Source organism: Zea mays, chromosome 7, assembly GCF_902167145.1.
Source record: "Zea mays cultivar B73 chromosome 7, Zm-B73-REFERENCE-NAM-5.0, whole genome shotgun sequence".
Taxonomy (NCBI): Eukaryota; Viridiplantae; Streptophyta; class Magnoliopsida; order Poales; family Poaceae; genus Zea; species Zea mays.
Window position 1 is genome coordinate 70,133,858 of NC_050102.1, and position 24,482 is coordinate 70,158,339.

Genomic DNA, 24,482 nt, shown 5'->3' on the forward strand with positions numbered 1-24,482 from the left:
ATTAACTTGCCCACGATGACAAATCTTTCGCACCTACGCATATGGTCAAGCTACTGTTTTATAGATGTGGAGAGGCAAGGCCAACTTTGTTACACATCTTTTAATTCTCAACCCATCTAGCGTCTTTGACTAGGAGCCCTCTTCAATTGAAGAGTATTCAGTTGAATCCTATTGTTGTTTTCAACACAAGTTGCATATATATTGCATAATTTATATCTATCAAGATTTCCATGATTTTCTATTCACCCCAATAAATATAACGACGATGAATAAATATAATATATAATATAATGTCGACGAATCAGAGGAGCGCATGCTACGTTTTTTGTTGTAACACTTGTGGCACTACATAAGCCTAGACTTCATTTCCCACACCTTACAAACATGACCTGATACAACATTTGCTTACACACACGTCAGAGCAGACAAATCAGCTAGCTGTGTCGTCGACTCCTTGGTGAATGATTTTACTGCCTTTAGAAGCGACCCAGGCAACAAGGCCCAATGGCAAGACGTGTCCAGGTGCATGGACGTCCAGGTCCATAAACAATGCGGGTAGTTCTGTTGCCCAAACGTCAGGTATCCCGCAGGAGCTTGAAGCCGTCGAACCTGGGAACCCAGGCAACATCGCCCAATGTCGTCTAGTTCTGTTGCCCAAATAAACAATGCGGCTACTTGTGATCCACGTCTAGTTCTGTTGCCCAAATAAACACACGCAGGAGCTTGAAGCCGTCGACGGCTGTTCTGGCGCTATCACCGCGGCAAGGTGTTTCCTGCCGTACAAGGGAGAAGAAACATCAAAAGGTTTGTAGATCTTAAGTACACACACAGATTCACAGCTACATGCATGTCTTGGCAGATATGGCCAGTACTGAGACTCAGAGCACGCTAGCACGAGTCAAGGAACTGATCGCGCAGGGACCTCACGACGAGTGGTTGGCGGCGCGGATCGTGCCTGAGCTGATGATGCACGGGAGCAGGGACGAGGCTGCGGCGTTGATCGCCGAGTTCAACCGTCAGATGGAGGAGATCGCTGCGTTGCGGAGGGACCTTGAGACACGCGAGAGGCAGCTTGTTCAGCTGCTTTCTCTAGTACTTCGTTGACCACTCACTCCGATGATGCATGATCTGATGACTGTCAAGTCTGAACAATGTGTTTGTGACACTAGAACAGTCATCATCTACTCCTATATAGTTATAGCCTTGTTTGCAGCTTATTTCTATAGAATTTTGCTGGGAGGTTGGCTGTCTCGATCGATAATCTATCTGTCTGTTTGGCTAGAAAATCTGAACAATGTGTTTGTGACAGAAGGGCACTAGAACAGTCATCATCTACTCCCATATGGTTAGCGAGAGCGTGCCACTACCCGTATAACTTCGGTAGAACAACCAACTAGGAACTGAACCAAGAACGATGCTTTTTAGCTCTACAACTGTGATAAGAAGATCTGTTACCTTCTCTAGAATGCCATTTTGTACCATCAAATTAGTTTCCTGCAAGATGGGATTCAAATATACAGAACTTTCAGTTACTGTGTAACCTCTCAAAAATACAATCATGAGAATAATAAAGAATTTGAAGAAGTAATTAAAAATCTAAAACTGGATCAACATTCTGGCTACCTTGCAATTGAATAAAAAATGAAGCGTTATCTTCATGGCTAGTATTATATTTAGTTGGTATTAGTTACATTTATTAAGAAAATTTTTAGTGGGTTAGAATTTTAATTTATCTAACCTACATTCTTTTATTATTTCAATGTATGGCAGTTGGACAGATCTTGGATCAATTCTAGGCTTTTCAGCAACAAGTATCTCGCCGGAGTGGATGAGTTCATGAAGTTTGTTGAAGAGCGGTTTCCTGATGCTGAGGATATCCTATGCCCATGTCGACAGTGCTTGAATCAACTTTCTAAACATAAATCACAAGTAGAGGATCACTTATATATTAATGGGATGGTGAGCACATACACAACATGGATACATCATGGAGAGCCACTATGGATAAATGAAAATGCTGACCATCTAGATGAACAACCTAGTTTGAATGAGGATGCTAGTATGAATGAGTATGAACAAGATAACCCTGGTGATAGATTACCAGATATGGTGCATGAGTTATTCACATCTGAAGAAGGTACAGGGAAGTCCATGTTTGCAGTTGTGTTATATGAGATGAAGCAGACACTTCACCCAGGTTCACCATTCACAAAATTTTCTTTTGTGGTTCGGTTACTTCATATCAAGTCATTTTATCGGATCAGCAATGTGGCATTCAATGCAATTTTGAAGTTATTATCATTGTCGTTCCCACAATATAGCCTTCCAGCATCTTATAATGAAGCAAAGAAACTTATTCGTGTATTAGGACTCGGATATGAGTCAATCCATGTGTGCCCAAATAATTGTGTTTTGTTTCGGAAGGATTATGCAAAAAAAGATGAATGCCCAGTGTGTGAAGAATCTAGATGGAAAGATGGTGAAGGTAAAAATAAGAGTCCTCAAAAGGTACTGCGGCATTTTCCTTTGATTCCTAGGTTGAAAAGGATGTTTTCCTCGAAAAAATATCTGAGGAGGCACAATGGCATAAGTTGAAGAGGAAAGTTGTGGAAAATGAGCTCAACCATCCAGCGGATGGTAAGGCATGGAAGGACTTCGATAAGCAACACAGTTGGTTTGCAGAAGATCCTAGGAATATCAGGCTTGGTCTTGCAACAGATGGTTTCAATCCATTTGGGAAAATGAGCTCCTCTTATAGTATGTGGCCTGTTTTTGTTATCCCTTACAACTTTCCTCCATGGGTATGTGTCGAGCAATCAAACTTCATGATGTGTCTACTCATCCCTGGCAAAGAATGCCCAGGAAAGGATTTTGATGTCTTTTTAGAGCCACTAATTGACGAGTTGCAAGATCTTTGGTTGGGTGTCAATACTATTGATGCAAGAGCTGGAAAAGAGTTTATTCTACATGTTGCGGTGCTATGGTGCATACATGATTATCCAGCGCTAAGCACATTGTCTGGTAGAGTCACCAGAGGGTATTATGCTTGTTTGCATTGTGACAAAAATCCCTGCTCTAGAAGAATACGGAATAAGATTTGCTATATTGGGCATCGACGATTCCTTGAAAAGGATCATCCATGGAGAAAAAAGAAAGACTTTGATGGGAAAGTTGAAAACCGTGACAAGCCAGAGGCATTTAGTGAGGTTGAATTGAAGCAGCAGTTGGACAGTGTCAAGGATGTTAGACCAGGAAAGCATCCTCAAAACAAGAAGAGAAAGCGGGATGCAAATGATGGCCAATGTTGGAAGAAAAGGTCGTGTTTGTGGGATTTGTCTTACTGGACAGGTTTGAAGCTGCGACATAACCTTGATGTGATGCACATCGAAAAAAATATATGTGAGTCAATTCTTGGTACATTACTAGGTATTCCTGGGAAGTCGAAGGATACTATTAATGCTAGGCTTGATATGGAAGACATGGGCATACAAAAATATTTGCACTTGAAGCGTGATGGAGATTCATATAGCGCTCCTCCTGCTCCATACACAATGGATAAAAAGCAAAAGCTTGCTTTCTATGACTTTCTAAGAAGTGTAAAGTTTCCAGATGGATATGCTTCTAACCTAGCAACATGTATTACAGCTGATGGACGCAACCTCCAAGGGTTAAAAACTCATGATTGCCATATAATATTGCAACGTATTTTACCTGTCGCTCTTCGAGGAATCATGGATAATGACATGTACATAGCAATTGCTGAACTAGGTAACTTTTTTCAGCAATTATGTGCTAGGACATTGAAGTTAAATATTTTGCATAGAATGAAAGACGAAATCCCAATTGTTCTATGCAAGCTTGAGAAAATATTTCCTCCTGCATTTTTTGATGTCATGGTCCACTTGACTGTCCATTTACCTGATGAAGCTATCCTGAGAGGCCTAGTGCAATATGGTTGGATGTACCCCGTCGAAAGACGGTTATTTACTTTGAAGCATTCTGTTAGGAACATGGCACGACCTGAAGGCTCAATTGCTGAAGCATATGTTGCTAATGAATGCTTGACTGCTTGTTCGCGGTATTTTGATGATCTCGACACACGACATAATTGGGAGGGCAGGAACAGAGAGCGCGTTGATATGAGCAAGGGTGATTTATCTGTTTTCCAACATGGAGTCGATTTACTCGGAGGGCATAGGATTACATACCAAGAAAATATATATGAAAAGATGGTTTGGTATGTGTTAAACAATTGTCCAGAGGTTGAACAATATATAGAGTATGTCTTCGTATCCACAATTTCGCTTCATTTGTCTACAAACCTACTAATTCGATGTGCTAATTGTTTGTTTAAAAATGCTCTGCAGGTTATATAGAAAGGAGCTACAGAATGAAGGAAATCAAGATAATGAAAAAACCATTGAGAAACAATTTGCTACCTGGTTTAAGAACCATGTGAGTTGTTGTTGCATATTTTCTTTAACCATTTTTAGTGGTTGAATATGTTTTAACCAGCTTGGGAATTATGTGTACAGATTGCAACTCTACGATTTGTGAATGGTGAAGATGTAAGTGGTGACCTATACGCTTTGTCATGTCAACCAGATCTGCGAGTAAGAATATTTTCAGCATGTATTGTTGGTGGTGTAAGGTTCCACACTATTGAGCGTGAGAAAAATAGAAGGACACAGAATAGTGGAGTTATGGTTCATGGCACCCATAATGGAGAAGATGTTGAATTTTATGGTTGCTTGAAAGAAATAATTCAGCTGCAGTACAATGCAGACTCTAGCGGACATCGGTCAGTGGTTCTATTTCGGTGTGATTGGGTTGATACATGTAGTAACAGGGCAAGGATGAAAGATGATGGATTCTTTAGAAGCATCAACCATGCATGTATTTGGTACAAGGATGATCCTTTTATTCTATCCACGCAGGCGACAAAGGTATTTTACTTGGAAGACACCAAATATCGTGGAGACTGGCGAGTTGTTCAAAAATTCTCACATAGGCATTTGTGGAATGTGGCTGAAATTTCAAGCGATGAAATATCAAAGGGTGTGGAGCTGTCATACCAAGACGATGAGTGTGTTGATTTTCATATTCAAGATTGTGATGTCAATATGGACAATGACGCGTTGGTTGGTGAAAATTCTTTTACTGTTCATGCAAGTATAGTTCAAGACCTTCAAAGACAAAGGGAAGATGAACCGGAAGATTTATTTGAAGACGAAGAAGACGAAACATTTCTGCAATATGCTAGTGATAATAATGAAGAAAGAACAATCCATAACGGCAAAGATGATGATAGTGATTAATGATGGAGTAGTGCATTTCTTGCTGATTAATGATGATGCTCATAGAAAAAATAAGCATCATTATGTAAGGCCAGAAGATTGCTTTCAGATCATCCCATTTGTTTCTATATTTTTTTTACCATTTCCTAAGAGACCAATAATGTCCATGTTACCTTTCCTAATCAAATAAATATTTTATAGAGGTATACACAACAACGCTAACAGTTACGCTAATACTATGAAGATACTTGTACCCAAGGATCAAAAGACTCAGATTGACTTACTAATTTTCCATCATGATTCAGAGGCTTGAATGGACCACCAATGGCTGCAGTGCCAACTGATTGTCCACGCTTCACATCTCCATTTTGTCATACTGCAATGGTGTCAATACAAAAATACAAGTAAGTGCACAATATCTTAGTTTAGCTGATCGTTTCATGGTCAAAAGGATTGAGGTTGTCGAACTACAAAGTATCTGGCTCGTTTAGCTACCTTGAGAGGACATGGCATTTGCTGAAAATAGGCCTGCAACCAGTGAACACAATTTCAAGCTTAAGAAACATGAGCTTAACTATCACTAAACACTAATGCAAAAACAACATATACCTGCTGGCAATACTAGAAAACATCAATTTGGTGACCATACCAACCTCCGGAAGAAAGATGGTAGTGACTCATCATGAAACAAATGAGATTTGATTGGTGGCTGCAAGACAAAAAAGGGTTATGTATTGCTGTGTTAAAACTCAGCATGCATTCAAATGTTGCTGCAAATAATGGATTGCATACTGTAGTGGGGGTCACCTTTACTAGCTTCCCAAATTATGCTATTGTTGTCAACTAATGCAGACATTTCCCGTCCTGGCATCGATCTCCCATAGGAAAATTCCCCAAAGCCCGAAATAAATCAAGCAGCAACCACGGAATGGCCATTTCGCACAATCGGCACAAGACGTTCATGGCCTCCGTGCCCCAGGCCACACCGGTCGCCGTGAATGTGCACCAACAGCAGCACTTCCACCAATACCCCGCCGCCTTCTTCTAGGGAATTCAGCGACGGTGTGATGAGGGGGCAGCTCAAAATCCGATAAGTAGGTGAAGTGAAACTGTCGTCAGATCCTCACTACAGTACGCCGGAACTGCACACTACCTAGCTCCACAAGCTTCTTGCACAGACAGTGGATGGGGGGCGAGTCCTCCTACTCCTTTCCTTCTCGATTCAACGCAACAGCACAACTGCTGAAATACCTCGAGAACCCTCCGGGCAAATCGCTGCTATCGTCACCACTAAAGAAATGAGTTCACGATGCGTAGGGAAGCACGAGAACGAGCGCAAATCCTAGGAAGAAAAGGCAAGATCTGAGAGCAGGAGAAGGGAATTGAAGCAGATTCGTGATGTGCCCGCTTACCCTGTCCGAAGTGCCGGTCTCTCATCGCGCCTCGCTCGCGGCACCTCGCCGGATCCGAGTGCTCACCTCCTCAAGCAGTGGATTTGGGGAACGACTCGGATCAGTCCAGTGAAGAAAATCTTATTCTCGTTGACATGTGGGTCACCCACGGACAGCGGGCTTTTTACCGCGTCTGCTCTCCAAAAGCTGTAATCTCGCGCCACTTTTTTAAGAAGAAAAACTAATATGCTCAACCGTATTTAAACCGTATTGAAACCTTATTTAGTGAGAGATGTGACCGCCTGTGAACAATCTACAAACCAACTTTTGTATAATCCTCTGATTTTTTTATCGCAAGCAACTAGAACCAAGTTAAGACTCCATGCCATGTTTCACTATTTTTTGACCACCTTTGGTATTTATTTGATTTTTTCGGATTGGAAAGGCATTTAGACCATAGAAATCAATAAATAATCCGAAATGGGAGATCTTCAGAGGAAATACGTTTGTAGCGGTTAGAAGAACAGATGGTACACTTTTCAAGCAAAAAACAAGCAAAGGTATGAAATATGGCTCAAACCGTGAAGTACTACTCCAATGTTATGGATCTTAGTGAGAGATGTGACCGCCTGTGAACAATCTACAAACCAACTTTTGTATAATCCTCTGATTTTTTTATCGCAAGCAACTAGAACCAAGTTAAGTGATATGACCACGCCATTAAGCAACATGTTACAACCCCCAAGTCATACTACATCAACTCAAGTACAACCAACATCATCACCAACCCAAGTCTTTGATGGACCAGTTACACGTAGCCGAGCTAAGAAGCTACAGAAAGAGGTGCACGCGCTACTTTATGAATTTCATTTAAACACTAATGAGAATTTTATGCTACCTAAGTTGTGTATGTTGATATTACTTAGGTTCACTAAAGAGGAAGGACAAAACATATCAAGGGCGAATCAGCAAGAAGAGCTATATCCGAGTCAGTCCAGCGCAACAGAACCGTCCAAAAGAAACAGTCATATCTTTTGATTCCCAAAAGCTATGAAGGCCCATAAGTACTTTTTTGGAAAGCTCTTGAAGTCTACTTTCCAATGCTTCTAAAGCCGACTTAACCACATCTACCAGAAAGGCAGCCGACCTACTTTAGTGCCGACTGGTCAGAAGGTCAACAGTCAGCTTGATGACCAAGTTTTCGTATTAAACTGCATAATTCTACGAAGTTTCATTAAGCATGCTATATATGGTGAGAAAGCTTATCAAGTTAGCTTTCCAATGCAACCAGTCCCACGTCATTTGAAGATTCCTAGAAGAAGTTATTGTCAAAATACTGAAGACTGCGCAGAAGTCAAACAGCCACACGGAAATCAACTCTGCAGATCTCCCGAAGAGGCTCCTTCACATTAGCTCGTGAAAATACTTTTGTTTTGTGTTTATACCTCGCTAAGGCTGGTTGTTACTAGTATAAATACCCCCCTATGTCTATGATGTAAGGGAGCTTATGATAATCTAAAACAGAACCCCTTTGTTCAGCTGTGTGCTAACAAATATTGAGAGTGATCTCTACCCCTTTGCTCTTGTGAATTCCTTCGCGGGATTGCAGAAGCGGCGGCTTCATCCGCTCCCAATTGGTGCTCCTACTCCCTTCGAGGTCTCCTCGATTGATTGTAGGCTGTGTTGGTTGGTTCTTTGAGAGTGTGGTTGGGCGAATCCTCGATTCAGGCTGCTGGTTAAAGACGGTGGTTGGCTTCGAGTTTTATTTGTCTGGTTGCACTAGTTATCGCTGCTTGCAGCAAGTTATCTTGGCTTCTTTGAAGCTAGTTATCTGAAGATTGATCCTACGTCGTGAAGATCGGGCATCGTGACGCATCATCTGGTATCAAAGCCTCAGTTGCCACGGTAGGATTCTTTACCCTTAGCTACATATATTTGGTGTTCGTCCTATCCACCAAAAAGCCATAAAATATTTTTTGCCATAGCCTTTGTTTCAATCTGTTGTTCTAGTGAGTTTTGTTAAGTTTCAGTCCTTAGAGTCTTTGTTTAGTTGCTGATCACTCTATCCTTTGTGTTCCCTTTGAGCCTCGTATATATATCTGAAAATATCCACAAAAAGAAAAATCTGAAAACTCTCATCATTTCCTTCGCGTTAACTTTGATCCTATTTAAGTTATAGCTGCTGGTTGAGTTCTTTGTTAAGTATTATAAAGTGTGCAATATCATATCAGATCTCTGTGTTTAGTTCTATAAAAAAAATATCAAAAAAAAAGAGAAGAAAGAAAAGTACCAAAGAAAAGTGTTGAACAAGATTGTGAAAGAAAAGTAGAACAATCAGTTTGTTTATGTGCACAAGTGCTGAAAATTTTATCAAGTTATTCAACCAGTTTGCTATTGTCATTTGGTGCAAAAATTTGGTTGGATCTGATTGCAACACTTGCATTCCAATCATACTCCTTGTCTGCATCAAATCTGAAATTTCTTGCGCGTGTGTTTGATCTATTTACATCACTCGAATCTTGTGGTCAGCACTAGGCAGGGAACTTCTAGTCGGATGGTTATTTAACTTAACAACAACTAGAATTCAGATTGTATCCCTTGTTTATTAATCCCCACCAAGCTCCACATATAAGTCATCGTAATCGGTACTCTGGTCTTGTATTCGCTTAACCACCACTTTCTTGTTACCACCACACATTTTCTTGCAACCCGCAGGGAACTCATAAGATCTTTGGTTGGTAAGAGTGGTGAGGTTGTGAGATTCTATATAGCTTCATATTCCACCTATATTTGTTGCCTTGTTGCCACTAACTTCGCAGGAAGATGGATCCCAACGTTGAGATTGAAGAATGTGTCACCCTGATACAATTCAATGAGCTCAAACAAAGCATAGAAGCCAAGCAAGATCTGTTGGCACAAGATCTTCAGACACTTATGGCTGAAATCAGAGTTCGTCGTCGACTCCTCGACGGTGTAAGAAACCATGATGAAGATGGGGAAGAAGATGAAGGAAATTATTCTAGAAGAGCAAGTGAACATGGGAGGAGAAATCAAGGTGCTGCATATGGTAGAGGAAGAGGTCGGAATCGAAGAAATAATGACAATGAAGAATCTGAATTTGGGGATGATCAGTCTCAACATCGCTATGGTCGTCGTCACCATAGAGGCATCAACCAAGAAGAGAGATTTGGGAAACTTAAGTTTACCATGCCAAAATTTGATGGTAGATCTGATCCTGAAGATTATTTCACATGGGAATTGAAAGTGGAGAAAATCTTCTGCCTACATAATTATTCAGAGGAGAAGAAACTTGCAATGGCATCTCTTGAGTTTGAAGGATATGCTCTGATTTGGTGGGAGCAACTTCTTCGTGATCGTGAAGAAGATGGAGAGGACCCTATTATTACTTGGCAAGAGATGAAGCGAGAAATGAGAATTCGTTTTGTGCCGAAGCATTATCGGCGTGATCTTTTTGATAAATTGCAGAATTTGAGGCAAGGAAGTTTCTCTGTTGAGGAGTATTATAAGGAGATGGAGAAGGCCATGATTAGAGCCAATGTGTATGAAGACGAAGAGCAAACCATTGCACGTTTCATGGCTGGGTTACACCGCAACATTCAGCGTATTGTTGAGTTTCAGCCGTACCAAAGTCTTATTGATTTGGTACATCAAGCCACCAAAGCTGAACGCCAGCTGCAACAAGATGCAAAGAGCAGCAAGCCCTTGTCATATGGTGCACGAACCATGACTGGAGGAAGCAAATCGATCTCAAGGTTTACTGCTGCATCGTCAGCAACGAAAGGTTCAACTGGAGGCTTGCGATCCAATATTCAAGGCAATTCTAGTGGAAAGAACGGTGCTGCTCCAAACACGAGTTATAAACCAGCAGCATCCACTTCAACATCAGTGGGTTCAACAGCCAAGAGTAGTGGTATTCAGTGCTTCAAGTGTGGAGGTCGTGGTCATGTCATAAAGGAATGTCCAAATAATCGTGTGATCCTTGTGACTGATGATGGAGAATATACATCAGCTAGTGAAGAGGAAGCTGAAGCAGGAAATGAAGATGACATTGATAAATCTGAAGAACATACGGGATGTGAATTTGAGCATGGTACTACTCTTATGGTAACACAAATCTTGAGTGTTCAAATGAAAGAAGCTGAAATTGGACAGCGACATAATCTTTTTCAAACGTGAGCCAAAGTGCAAGACAAAGTAGTAAAAGTGATCATTGATGGAGGGAGTTGTCATAATCTTGCAAGTCGTGAGATGGTTGACAAGGTTGGTTTGAAATTGCAGCGACACCCTCATCCTTATCATGTCCAATGGTTGAATGAATCAGGAGATATCAAGATTGGTTATAAGGTGAAAGTTCCGTTCAAGATTGGAGAGTATGTTGACACAGTGGAGTGCGATGTTGCACCCATGTCTGTGTGTCACATGCTGCTAGGAAGACCTTGGCAATATGACCGATATTCTCAGCATTATGGAAGAACAAATCAATACACGCTAGATCTGAAAGGGAGAAAGTTTGTACTCAAGCCTATGACCCCTCAACAAATCATGGCTGAACATTTACAAAAGAAAACTGAAATTAGTGCAGCAAGTAGAGGAGGAGAAGAGCAAAAGAAATTGAGTGCCATCCACAATTTGGTGAGCGAGTGCTACAAGCCAAATTCAAGAGATAAAAGGAAGGAAGAGGGAGAACATCTAGTTATGCTAGCCACAAAATCTGAGCTGAGAGAAGTGAGGAACAACCCATATCAAGTACTCTTTGTACTTGTGAATAAGGATATTTTGATTTCTCCTAACGACATAACATCTCTTCCTAGTGTTGTGGCTGATCTTTTGCAGGACTTTGAAGACGTGTTTCCACAAGAAACACCGGCTGGACTACCTCCAATTCGAGGGATTGAGCATCAAATCGATCTTATTCCAGGGGCTGCACTTCCTAACCGTCCACCATATCGAACCAATCCCGAAGAAACTAAGGAAATACAAAGGCAAGTACAAGAACTTCTTGATAAAGGTTTTGTTCGTGAAAGCTTAAGCCCTTGTGCTGTTCCTGTGATTTTAGTACCTAAGAAAGATGGATCTTGGAGGATGTGTGTTGATTGTAGAGCTATAAATAATATTACCGTTCGCTATCGCCATCCTATTCCACGACTAGATGATATGCTTGATGAATTAAGTGGTTCCACAATTTTTACTAAAATTGATTTGAGAAGTGGATACCATCAAATAAGAATGAAAACTGGAGATGAATGGAAGACTGCATTTAAAACAAAATTTGGGTTGTATGAATGGTTAGTAATGCCCTTTGGGTTGACTAATGCTCCTAGTACTTTTATGAGATTAATGAACCATGTCTTAAGAACTTTCATTGGAAAATTTGTTGTTGTCTACTTCGATGATATTCTAATTTACAGCAAGTCTTTTGATGAACATGTGAAACACATTCGACAAGTTTTAGATGAGCTTAGAAAGGAGAAATTATTTGCTAATCTTGAGAAGTGCAGTTTTTGCACAGACCATGTTGTGTTTCTTGGCTTTGTTGTTTCAGCAAAAGGAATAGAGGTGGATGAATCCAAGGTGAAAGCCATCAAGGATTGGCCAGCTTCAACGAATGTAAGTCAAGTAAGAAGTTTTCATGGTCTTGCTGGTTTTTATAGAAGATTTGTGCGAGATTTCAGTACCATTGCTTCTCCTTTAAATGAATTGACAAAGAAAGGTGTTGAATTTAAATGGGGAACTCACAAGAAGATGCTTTTCAAGAATTGAAGAAACGTTTGACTGAAGCACCTGTACTTATTCTTCCTGATTTCACTAAAACTTTTGAAGTAGAATGTGATGCTAGTGGGATTGGGATAGGAGGAGTTTTAATGCAACAAGGAAAACCTATAGCATATTTTAGTGAAAAATTGGGAGGTGCTCAATTAAATTATTCTGTATATGACAAAGAATTGTATGCTTTGGTCCGAGCGCTTGAAACATGGCAGCACTACTTATGGCCAAAAGAGTTTGTTATTCATTCCGATCATGAAGCTTTGAAGTATTTGAAAGGGCAAGCCAAACTGAACCGTCGCCATGCCAAATGGGTTGAGTTTATCGAAACATTTCCATACATTGTGAAATATAAGAAAGGTAAGGACAATGTGGTCGCTGATGCCTTGTCTCGAAGGAATGTGTTGTTGAATCAACTAGAGGTAAAAGTTTTGGGTCTTGAAAATTTGAAAGAAATGTATAATGATGATCCTGAATTTTCAGAACCATACAATCATTGTAAAGATGGAAAAGGTTGGGAAAAATATCATATACATGATGGATTTTTGTTTAGAGCTAACAAACTTTGTGTACCAAATTCTTCGGTTAGATTGCTTTTATTGCAGGAGTCACATGGAGGCGGTCTAACAGGTCATTTTGGACAAAGGAAGACTTATGAAATGCTCAGTGATCATTTCTATTGGCCCAAGATGAGGAGAGACATCATCAGATTTGTGGAGCGTTGTGTCACCTGTCACAAAGCTAAGTCAAAATTGAACCCTCATGGTTTATATACTCCTTTACCCGCTCCTAAAATTCCTTGGGAAGACATAAGCATGGATTTTGTTTTAGGACTGCCGATGACTCGAAAAAAGAGAGATTCTATTTTTGTTGTGGTTGATAGATTTTCAAAAATGGCTCATTTTATTCCATGCAACAAGAGCGACGATGCTTCACATGTTGCTAATTTGTTTTTCAGAGAAATCGTGAGACTACATGGAGTGCCCAAGACCATCGTATCTGACCGTGATGTGAAGTTTGTGAGCTATTTTTGGAGGACATTTTGGGCAAAGCTTGGGACTAAACTTTTGTTCTCCACCACATGCCACCCCCAAACTGATGGCCAAACTGAAGTGGTGAATCGTACATTAGCAATGCTCCTGCGAACAATGGTAAAGAAGAACTTGAAGGATTGGGAGGAATATTTGCCACACGTGGAGTTTGCTTATAACAGGGCAGTACATTCTACAACTAATTTATGCCCCTTCGAAATTGTATATGGGTTCAAACCTATTGCTCCCATAGATTTGTTGCCCCTTCCATTGCATGAAAGAACCAATATGGAAGCTTCCAAGCGTGCTGCATATATAAAAAAGATACATGAGAAGACTAAGGAAGCAATTGAGCTCAAAGCAGTGCGCAAGGCTGCAAGTATGAACAAGCATAGGAAGAAAGTGTTATTTGAGCCGGGGGACTTGGTTTGGATTCACTTGCGCAAGGAGCGTTTTCCTGATCAGCGCAAATCCAAATTGATGCCACGAGGGGATGGTCCATTTCGTGTTCTTGCCAAGATCAATGATAATGCATACAAGATAGATCTTCCACCAAGCTATGGCGTGAGCAACACGTTCAATGTTGCTGACCTCTTACCATATACAAGCGAAGACATTTCAGAGTCGAGGACGACTCCTTTTCAAGGAGAGGAGGATGATATGACCACGCCATTAAGCAACATGTTACAACCCCCAAGTCATACTACATCAACTCAAGTACAACCAACATCATCACCAACCCAAGTCTTTGATGGACCAGTTACACGTAGCCGAGCTAAGAAGCTACAGCAAGAGGTGCACACGCTACTTTATGAATTTCATTTAAACACTAATGAGAATTTTATGCTACCTAAGTCGTGTATGTTGATATTACTTAGGTTCACTAAAGAGGAACGACAAAACATATCAAGGGCGAATCAGCAAGAAGAGCTATATCCGAGTCAGTCGAGCGCAACAGAACCGTCCAAAAGAAATAGTCATATCTTTTGATTCCCAAAAGCTATGAAGGCCCATAAGTACTTTTTGGAAAGCTCTTGAAGTCTAGTTTCCAATGCTTCTAAAGCCGACTTAACCACATCTACCAGAAAGGTAGCCGACCTACTTTAGTGCCGACTGGTCAGAAGGTCAACAGTCAGCTTGATGACCAAGTTTTCGTATTAAACTGCATCATTCTACGAAGTTTCATTAAGCATGCTATATATGGTGAGAAAGCTTATCAAGTTAGCTTTCCAATGCAACCAGTCCCACGTCATTTGAAGATTCCTAGAAGAAGTTATTGTCAAAATACTGAAGACTGCGCAGAAGTCAAACAGCCACACGGAAATCAACTCTGCAGATCTCCCGAAGAGGCTCCTTCACATTAGCTCGTGAAAATACTTTTGTTTTGTGTTTATACCTCGCTAAGGCTGGTTGTTACTAGTATAAATACCCCCCTATGTCTATGATGTAAGGCAGCTTATGATAATCTAAAACAGAACCCCTTTGTTCAGCTGTGTGCTAACAAATATTGAGAGTGATCTCTACCCCTTTGCTCTTGTGAATTCCTTCGCGGGATTGCAGAAGCGGCGGCTTCATCCGCTCCCAATTGGTGCTCCTACTCCCTTCGAGGTCTCCTCGATTGATTGTAGGCTGTGTTGGTTGGTTCTTTGAGAGTGTGGTTGGGCGAATCCTCGATTCAGGCTGCTGGTTGAAGACGGTGGTTGGCTTCGAGTTTTATTTGTCATGTTGCACTAGTTATCGCTGCTTGCAGCAAGTTATCTTGGCTTCTTTGAAGCTAGTTATCTGAAGATTGATCCTACGTCGTGAAGATCGGGCATCATGACGCATCATTAAGACTCCATGCCAAGTTTCACTATTTTTTGACCTCCTTTGGTATTTATTTGATTTTTTCGGATTGGAAAGGCATTTAAACGATAGAAATCAATAAATAATCCGTAATGGGAGATCTTCAGCGGAAGTAAGTTTGTAGCGGTTAGAAGAACAGATGGTACACTTTTCAAGCAAAAAACAAGCAAAGGTATGAAATATGGCTCAAACCGTGAAGTACTACTCCAATGTTATGGATCTTAGTGAGAGATGTGACCGCCTGTGAACAATCTACAAACCAACTTTTGTATAATCCTCTGATTTTTTTATCGCAAGCAACTCGAACCAAGTTAAGACTCCATGCCAAGTGTCACTATTTTTTGACCTCCTTTGGTATTTATTTGATTTTTTCGGATTGGAAAGGCATTTAAACCATAGAAATCAATAAATAATCCGAAATGGGAGATCTTCAGCAGAAGTAAGTTTGTAGCGGTTAGAAGAACAGATGGTACACTTTTCAAGCAAAAAACAAGCAAAGGTATGAAATATGGCTCAAACCGTGAAGTACTACTCCAATGTTATGGATCTTAGTGAGAGATGTGACCGCCTGTGAACAATCTACAAACCAACTTTTGTATAATCCTCTGATTTTTTTATCGCAAGCAACTCGAACCAAGTTAAGACTCCATGCCAAGTTTCACTATTTTTTGACCTCCTTTGGTATTTATTTGATTTTTTCGGATTGGAAAGGCATTTAAACCATAGAAATCAATAAATAATCCGAAATGGGAGATCTTCAGCGGAAGTAAGTTTGTAGCGGTTAGAAGAGCAGATGGTACACTTTTCAAGCAAAAAACAAGCAAAGGTATGAAATATGGCTCAAACCGTGAAGTACTACTCCAATGTTATGGATCTTAGTGAGAGATGTGACCGCCTGTGAACAATCTACAAACCAACTTTTGTATAATCCTCTGATTTTTTTATCACAAGCAACTCGAACCAAGATAAGACTCCATGCCAAGTTTCACTATTTTTTGACCACCTTTGGTATTTATTTGATTTTTTCGAATTGGAAAGGCATTTAGACCATAGAAATCAATAAATAATCCGAAATGGGAGATCTTCAGCGGAAATACGTTTGTAGCGGTTAGAAGAACAGATGGTACACTTTTCAAGCAAAAAACAAGCAAAGGTATGAAATATGGCTCAAGCCGTGAAGTACTACTCCAATGTTATGGATCTTAGTGAGAGATGTGACCGCCTGTGAACAATCTACAAACCAACTTTTGTATAATCCTCTGATTTTTTATCGCAAGCAACTAGAACCAAGTTAAGACTCCATGCCAAGTTTCACTATTTTTTGACCTCCTTTGGTATTTATTTGATTTTTTCGGATTGGAAAGGCATTTAAACCATAGAAATCAATAAATAATCCGAAATGGGAGATCTTCAGCGGAAGTAAGTTTGTAGCGGTTAGAAGAGCAAATGGTACACTTTTCAAGCAAAAACCAAACAAAGGTATGAAATATGGCTCAAACCGTGAAGTACTACTCTAATGCTATGAATCTTAGTGAGAGATGTGACCGCTTGTGAACAATCTACAAACTAACTTTTGTATAATCCTCTGAATTTTTTATCACAAGCAACTAGGAACAAATTATGACTCCATACCAAGTTTCACTATTTTTAACCATGTTTGGTATTTATTTAAATTTTTGGCTTGGAAAACCATTTAAACCATAGAAATAGAGTTGTTTCCATACAAATAGATTTGTTTCCCATACATCAACGAATATCTCAGTTAATGCAATGGTATATCACAACATCTCACGCTGCAAGACCTCCCAGGTTCGAATCCCGGCTGCAGCGGAGAACCCATTTTTTTGATTAATTACAGAACCATTTTTTTGCATTTTGTAATCGCTGAACCCGCACGTCCAGACCCCACGTCTGCTGAGCAGCATCTTTTCTTATCTCCTTCGCAGCATCTTTCCTTATCTCCCTGCAACTTCCCCAAACGGCGGTGGCGGGAGGGACTTCCCCAAATGGCGGCGGCGGGAGGGACTTCCTCAAACGGCGGCGGCGGGAGGGACTTCCCCAAACAGCGGCTTCACGGCTCCAGGGAGACACCACCTGCACGGGCGACTTCACCTGCACGGGCGACTGCACGGGCGACTTCACCTGCACGGGCGCATCCTTCGGCCGATCCGAAGACACCATGCCTCCAGGGAGGAAGGGAATACGAAGCACAAGGGAACCCCCACCAGGTAAATTTCAATCGCTCTCGGATTCGACAGGTCCAGTCAGTAAGAATCCCCACCTTTTGTATCTCTTTCAGTTTAGGGTACTGGATCTTGTTTTTCCTATGCTGCAAAGTGTACCTTATTCCTCTAATCAGGCGTTCATTTGTTCTAGTGATGGGCATGGTTCAGTACATAGCGAGTAAAATGTATGGATGAGGTATCCAAAACTAACTATGCCAATAATGAAGCAACCGAACAAGGATAGCAATTTTATTCAGTGTATTAGTCAGAATATTACATCATAATTGTAAAGCTAGAAAAAAACATTGACATAAAACAGTGAGTCATCTTTATAAAATACTAAAAAGGATGTTTTCCAATTACCTTAAGAGTCATAAACCCTCATCATGTATCTGATGTCTTGACCACACAGGGGGCACAATGGATGAGGTGTACGCTCTATTGTTAATGCGCATTCGGAACAGCAGACAAGATGCCCACATGGAATAAAAGCTGCTCTCCTTCTCTTCCTTAAGCACACAACACATAGTTGCCCGTCTCCTATTTCATCATCATCACTAGAGTCATCCCTGTGAATAGCATCTTCAGCCTCCTCAAACATCTGTCGTGCCTGCCTAGCCTCTCTTCGTAGTTTGATTCTCGTCCAGCCCCTGCAACATTATAAACTTCAAATTGTCAGAGGACTGCAAAAACTGAAATTGAGTCCGAGATTGGTACCCACGACTGACCAATGAGCAGGGCCTATTCAGTTTGTTCCTTTTATATAGTAAGTAGTAATAAGTATTAATTGTAATTTTTCAGTCGAAAGTTCTGAGGCTTGTACAGACCGTAAATATTGAGTCCGAGAAATCTCACTACGTTCAGTGTTCTGAGGCTTGTACAGACTGTAATTTTTTCAGTCGAATGAATATGAGTAAGAGTCTTCGTTGGATCAATTGGTAGTTATTTGCTGGGGCTTAGTCCAAATTACATGAGTTTTGCAAGCTAGTTTTCTAAACAATTAGTTGAAAGTTTTGGCTAAAAACTTAGCCCAGTTGTGGCAGATACACTCCAACTAATGTTCTTAAGTGCATCCCTTGAACATTTTTTACCTAGTTCAAATGTGGTTTCTTTGTTCAGTATTTTTTACCACTACCAGCCAGTTTTTATAAATGTCTCATATATCAAAGAATAGTTGTTGCCTTGCCACTAGTAATAATAACATACCAAAGAAATTTCTCTACTGTGTACAGTACTAATACATTATCTAGTGATTATTCCATCCATTTTCAAATTGGGATTTCATTCCTTCTTTTCTAATGTTTTTAGTGTTTTCTTTTTTTGCTACTGTGCTCTTGTGGGTCAGTACATGCATTTGTATTCTATTAATTTTTAGAGTGATTTATTATTTATCAAATCATGTCATTAATGTACAGAAATCACTTCTACTGAGTATGAGAAACAAAGGGCAGCAAATGTGATGAGGAACAATCAGATGTTCCAACGGCTTGGGATTAATCAGTTACGCACAATGATGACTGCTACAAGAGTAAAGAGCAAATATGATGGTCCAGAGGAATCAGGGTCTTTGTTTGATGGCGAGGATAGTGAAGGCTCTGAGCCAGAGGAGGTAAGCAAGTTTCTAATTCATCTATTTGTTTCCTCATGTTATATATCATTACACTTGCATTTGCAAACAAATTGATATGCACATGATTATTGTGTTATACCTACAGGATTCCCATGTTGCACAAGGTGTACGTAGCCACAACCCAACTCATGTTGCTGACAAACCTACACAACAAACACGAGATTCCAAAAGGGTTGTGGCCCCTGATGTTCATGGACAACAGATTAGATTCACTAGGCAAAGGAGTGCTGCCATAAATCAACAATCCTCCCTAAGCCTAACTACTACTACACAAGCTGGTTCAAGAGCCACCACAAACCAAGAATCCACCCAAAACTTGGCTGCTGCAACACAATTTACTTCAAGTGTTGCCACTGAGCAAGATTACACCGCAGGCCTGACTACTACTGCACAACCTACTTCTCCCACACAAGCTGAGGTCAATGACAACAATAGAGATGAAGGCAAGTGATTATTTGTTATTCAATGCATTTATTAATGTATCAAATAATCTAAAATTTCTCAAATAAATTAATCTGTCTTTCTCATGATCTGTAGTAGCTATATATAATATTGATAAAAAGCCTGAGCACAAAGATCTTCGTGTAACAGAGTGCCTGTGTAGGTAACAAATCCTCTATATACAGATTTCAGTTATAGAATGCATGTGTAGGTAACAGATGCAACTAGTACTTGATTTTTGATTATTGGGCTGTTAAACATAGAGCAAGGCTAGAGCAATGAAGTTGCATGTTTGTCTAGATATTACTGTATGTTCTGCTCTGTCTAGGGAAAATGCTCACATGCACCAGAACCCATTTGATCTTTGCCATTCACTAGATTGTTTCTGCTAGTTTGAAAATTTAATATCTTTTTGCCTTTTATGATGCTAATCACCAGAATTGGTACCAAGGCAAAGAAGTAGGGGCAAACAACTTGAATCCTTGAGCAGAGGGTTAGGCACTAAGATTCCAATCCAAATCTCTAATGGGAAGCGAAGGCCAGAGCCACCTATTCAGACTGCAAAGTTTGCATCGGAGGGTGGGATCATATTGAGGCAACACATTCCAATATTTCCGCACTGGAAGGAGTACAAGAAGCAAGAGAACGAGGGTAAAATTACAGACTACATTGGGAAGCTTGCTGTAAGTCATTTTTCCCTCACTTGTTCAGTTACAGTTCATTGCCCTTTTTAATTGAGTATCATAGAGTCACCACTTCTTTGCTAGGGTCAATTCACCATGGATGTTGAGAGTAATGCAGTAAAAGATGCATGTGTTGATATGCTAAAGGGTGGACAGCGCCAAATGAGGTATAGGCTGAAAAAAAAGTACTTCACTGGAGTTCCTGCAAATCAAGTGAGGACTACATCACCTGTTTCATGTATCACTGATGATCAATGGAGAGAGTTGGTACAAATGTGGTCTAGCCCAAACCACAAGGTATTTGCGATCAAGCTCCACTTATCCGTCTATATAAATAATATTTTCATTTATGAAGTGTTTGGAATGCAACTTTTCTTTTTCTTGAGAAAATTGTTCTTTGTTAGTACTATTTGAGAACCTAGTGGTTGATTCCACCTCCAATAGTTCAGTAATCGTTTATGTGTGGCCTGTATTGATCATTATCAGAGCTTCTTGCATGTTACTTCATTTAGGACATGAGAACACTAGTTTGCTACAAAATGAGCAGTTTCCTATTGGCTACAAAAACACCTTGTACGTCACAGAGATATTTTTTTGGCCAACATAATTTAATTGAAGCAGCAAGAATTCTGATGCTAGCAGCAAGCAACATGATTTCTAAAAATTATGATTAGCAACAACAGCAAGCAGCAACTAGTTCATTTTCAATAGCAAGCAGTTCACTTGCAAGCACACCAAAAATTGTTTTCTGATAAGCAAGAACAGCAAGCAGCAACCCGTTCAGTTTCAACACCAAATGGTTCAACAACTGTTTCAGGTTCAACCAGTTTTCTGTCTTACTCGCTGCAAGAACAGCAAGCAAGCAACCATTTCAGTTTCAACCAGTTTTCTTAATTTCTGAATTTTCCATGTGATATATGAGTTGACAGACTTATTATTTACCTTCACTCAATATTAATGTAACCCAAGACAAAATTATTGAAGTGTCTTATATGCTTTTCAATGTCCATATTATCTTCTAAAAGTAGTCTGTTTTTGTTCTGTATTTATGATGAAAAGATAGCTCCTACAATTTTGAAAATATGTTGCAAGCTGCACTAGTTTCATGACTCACGTTGATTGTATATTCATAAACATAATATATTAATTTATTATCGCTATTTTGTCTACCTTACAATTGTATTTTACATACAGAACAATTGTGTGAAGAACAAACTTAATCGTGAGAAGGTGCAATTTCCACAGTGCACAGGATCTCAATCATATGTTGCAAAAGCTTATGTAGTGGTAAGAAACTAATTATGTTATGCTTGGAGGAACTTGTTGCTTCTCACAATCTTGGTTATTGTATGAATGGCTACTGCTACCAACACAATCGCTTCATTATCTCTAATATTTGAGTCACATCTTTTGTTTGTTAGTGTATACACTGATTCCTGGTTGTCTATTTTTTTCAACAATATTTTTTGTGTATTTATAGTAGTGTAGCTGCATCTATTTAAGTGGCTTTTTGCTAGCAGCAGTGTGTATTTATAGCATTGTTCCTAGTTCCTGGTTCCTGTTTGTTACCGTATACACCTGAATGAAGCACATAATCATGTTCATGGCATTGTCCACTGTTGTGTGCCAATTGTCTTCCAACATGTTCACTTGTTATTGTTTTGGAAGCAATTGCATCCTGCTGCTGCATTGCAGTAACATCAGGCCAACAACAGTTGCACTGTAGCAACTGTAGGCGAACAACACTTGATGTATTAGTTGTTGATAGCTGATGTATAATTTTGCATAGCAGCTGATGTATTAGTAGCTAAGAATTCAGATCTGATAGTTGTATTAGTAGCTGATGTATACTTTTGCTGTCATTTAATTACTCATGAGAAAACCTTGCTATAGTTAGCTTATGTTTTCATCTCCATGCTGATCAAATTGTTGCATTGAAATTAATTTATGTTTTGATCTCCATGCTGATCAAATTTATTTGACTTCATTTCAGAGACAAGAAAAATATAAAGATGTCGAACCTAGTGCAATTGATCTTTTCAAGGAGATGCATTGCAGCAAGAAAAAAGGATTTAGTGAAGTTGTTCAGAAAGCCATAGTAAGTACATGTTTTTCTCTTTGTTACTACATTCCAATTTGTATTACACTATATTAAGTTTTAATACTTATGCTAGGGTGATATGGAAGCAATGGTGGCAACACCAGCTGAAGATGGACAGCTTACAAAGTCTGCAACAGAAGTTGTTTCCAATGTACTGCCTGGTTCAAGTAAATTTCTTCACAATGCTGGCCTTTTGCCCTCCTCCAAGAGAAGCAACACAGGGACTGTTTCAGCAAGAATGCAAGAGCTTCAGTCTCAATTGGACAATGAGAGGCGAGAAAAAGATGGACTTCGAGAAGATATGGATACCTTAAAAGCCAAGTCACAAGCATCTGAGGCAACCATTGCTAATCAATCAACTGAGATTGCAGATTTAAAGAAGTCCTTAGCAGAAAATAGCATCCTACTTCGACAGATATTAAGTATTAGTCGTGATCAGCTGAATCCTTAAGCATGCTTGCTAAGATGCTGGTGTCAACCATCCTGAATACACATCTCACAAAACTGTGGACCTCTTTTTATCCTTATGTTTGCTATATGGAACTGCAACTTACAGTCTATTATATGTGTTCTCTTGCTATAGAGTTTTAGTACTTGTCTGGTTAAAGAATTATGAACCATGTTCTTTTGTGTGTTGGACATATTATGCTTGAAATATATGGATGTTGGAAAAAGTTGTGACTTTGGATGATTGTGAAATATATGCATTATGTTTTGGATGGTTGTAGGCATCAATGTATTTAGTGATGAACCAAAATATCAGAATATGATTGCCACGTCACCTGCCATGTCATCAACCATACAAGTGTTTTGTGACAATAAATTTCGTCATAATTTATTTGACACGTCATCTGCCACGTCATCCATTTTATGATGAAATTTATTGTCACAAAGTTATTGCCACATCAGCATCCACATAAGCTTATTTATGACGAATATATCTGTCATAAAATTTTGCCACGTCACCTGCCACGTCATATCGCCACGTCATCAGCCATGTGGCAACCTGTCCAGTGCTACACTTAATGACGTTTTCCCCTCATCTATGATGATTTGGAGCATCATAGATTTAATGACGAAAATATGTGGTCGTCATTAAATCTGTGACGTTTCTTAACCATTCGTCATAAAAGGTGCTTTAACACGGCACTTCTGTGACGACAGTCTTTTTGTCATAAAGTCGTCACAACCACTTATGCTATGACAAAAATACCATTGTTGGTGACGTAATCTAAATGTCATAGAAGGTCTTCATTGCTTCCGAAATAGGAACAGTCTCAGTAGCTTCGGTCTCATCTCCCTCACGATTGACCTGAGCAGTAGAGCGAACTCTGGCCATTTGATTATGACTTGAAATTTTTTGTGTTGACTTTTCTGTTTTTTCCAAAGCTATTACTCTTGTGCCGAAGCAGAATCACAAGCGAAGTTTCGTCTGAGCACGATGATTAAGCTTCGGCTATGACTAAAAATTTGGCAGCAAAATAGTGCAATAGCAATGAATGCAGTGGTAACTTCACACCTACCCATCTGTTTATATAGTGCCGCAGGTGGGAAGGTGAATCAGCAAGGTCTCCAGCACCGAACAAACAGTCACCCGCACTCACTGAACGGTGGGCCATAGGGTCCGAGAAGGTGAATCGCTGGCGCGCGCGTAATTGGTGCAAGATGGGGCGCGCGCGACGATTATTTTAATCGTTTCTCGCCAACGAGCTCAGGGAAGGTGTTTTTGGATCTTCGGCGTCCCGAAGCCTAGAATACTTTTTCACAGATCAAGCTCGTTACGAAAAATGATCTAGCACCGCGAAGGGGCTACTGTTGGGGGTATGCTTCGTAGCCGAAGATCCTAAAAAAGAACACCTTCGAAAGGTCTTCTCAGAAGCAAGCGCCGAAGCTATTATCTATAATGCTTCGGCACAAAGACAAATCTCAAGATGAAGGGTCGAACCGACTTAAAGATGGATTGACTTAAAGACCCATGATGTTTTGTGTCATTATTATAGTCGATTGTAAAGGTCATAAATGTAATTTTGCGCAGGTTGCATCCTGTGCCTATA

At 40.0% G+C, this 24,482-nt stretch overlaps 1 protein-coding gene, 1 long non-coding RNA gene and 1 pseudogene across 4 annotated transcripts; 2 read left to right on the forward strand and 1 right to left on the reverse strand.

The window, feature by feature from the left end:
- Nucleotides 1-266: 266 nt before the first annotated feature.
- LOC103632419 (uncharacterized) lies at nucleotides 267-7,077 on the reverse strand. Of its 3 annotated transcripts, none has more exons than XR_555903.4 (6): nucleotides 6,710-7,077; nucleotides 5,907-6,006; nucleotides 5,793-5,825; nucleotides 5,582-5,673; nucleotides 1,456-1,494; nucleotides 267-773 (listed from the first exon to the last, which is right to left on the reverse strand). It is a non-coding gene; the product is annotated as an uncharacterized lncRNA (long non-coding RNA). The 3 variants fall into 3 exon arrangements; XR_002748904.2 differs by having other exon boundaries at nucleotides 1,456-1,912; nucleotides 6,710-7,014; XR_002748903.2 differs by having other exon boundaries at nucleotides 6,105-7,014.
- Nucleotides 7,078-9,985: 2,908 nt separating this feature from the next.
- On the forward strand, nucleotides 9,986-14,046 carry LOC118472931 (uncharacterized; annotated as a pseudogene).
- A 3,209-nt stretch (nucleotides 14,047-17,255) lies between these two features.
- On the forward strand, nucleotides 17,256-23,102 carry LOC100274682 (uncharacterized). The gene is made up of 8 exons (NM_001149000.2): nucleotides 17,256-17,576; nucleotides 18,989-19,182; nucleotides 19,289-19,646; nucleotides 20,083-20,327; nucleotides 20,412-20,624; nucleotides 21,522-21,614; nucleotides 22,321-22,425; nucleotides 22,502-23,102. Exons 1-8 carry the CDS (start codon nucleotides 17,528-17,530, stop codon nucleotides 22,877-22,879), a joined length of 1,635 nt encoding a protein of 544 aa, NP_001142472.2. The 5' UTR covers nucleotides 17,256-17,527; the 3' UTR covers nucleotides 22,880-23,102.
- The last annotated feature ends 1,380 nt before the right edge of the window (nucleotides 23,103-24,482 follow it).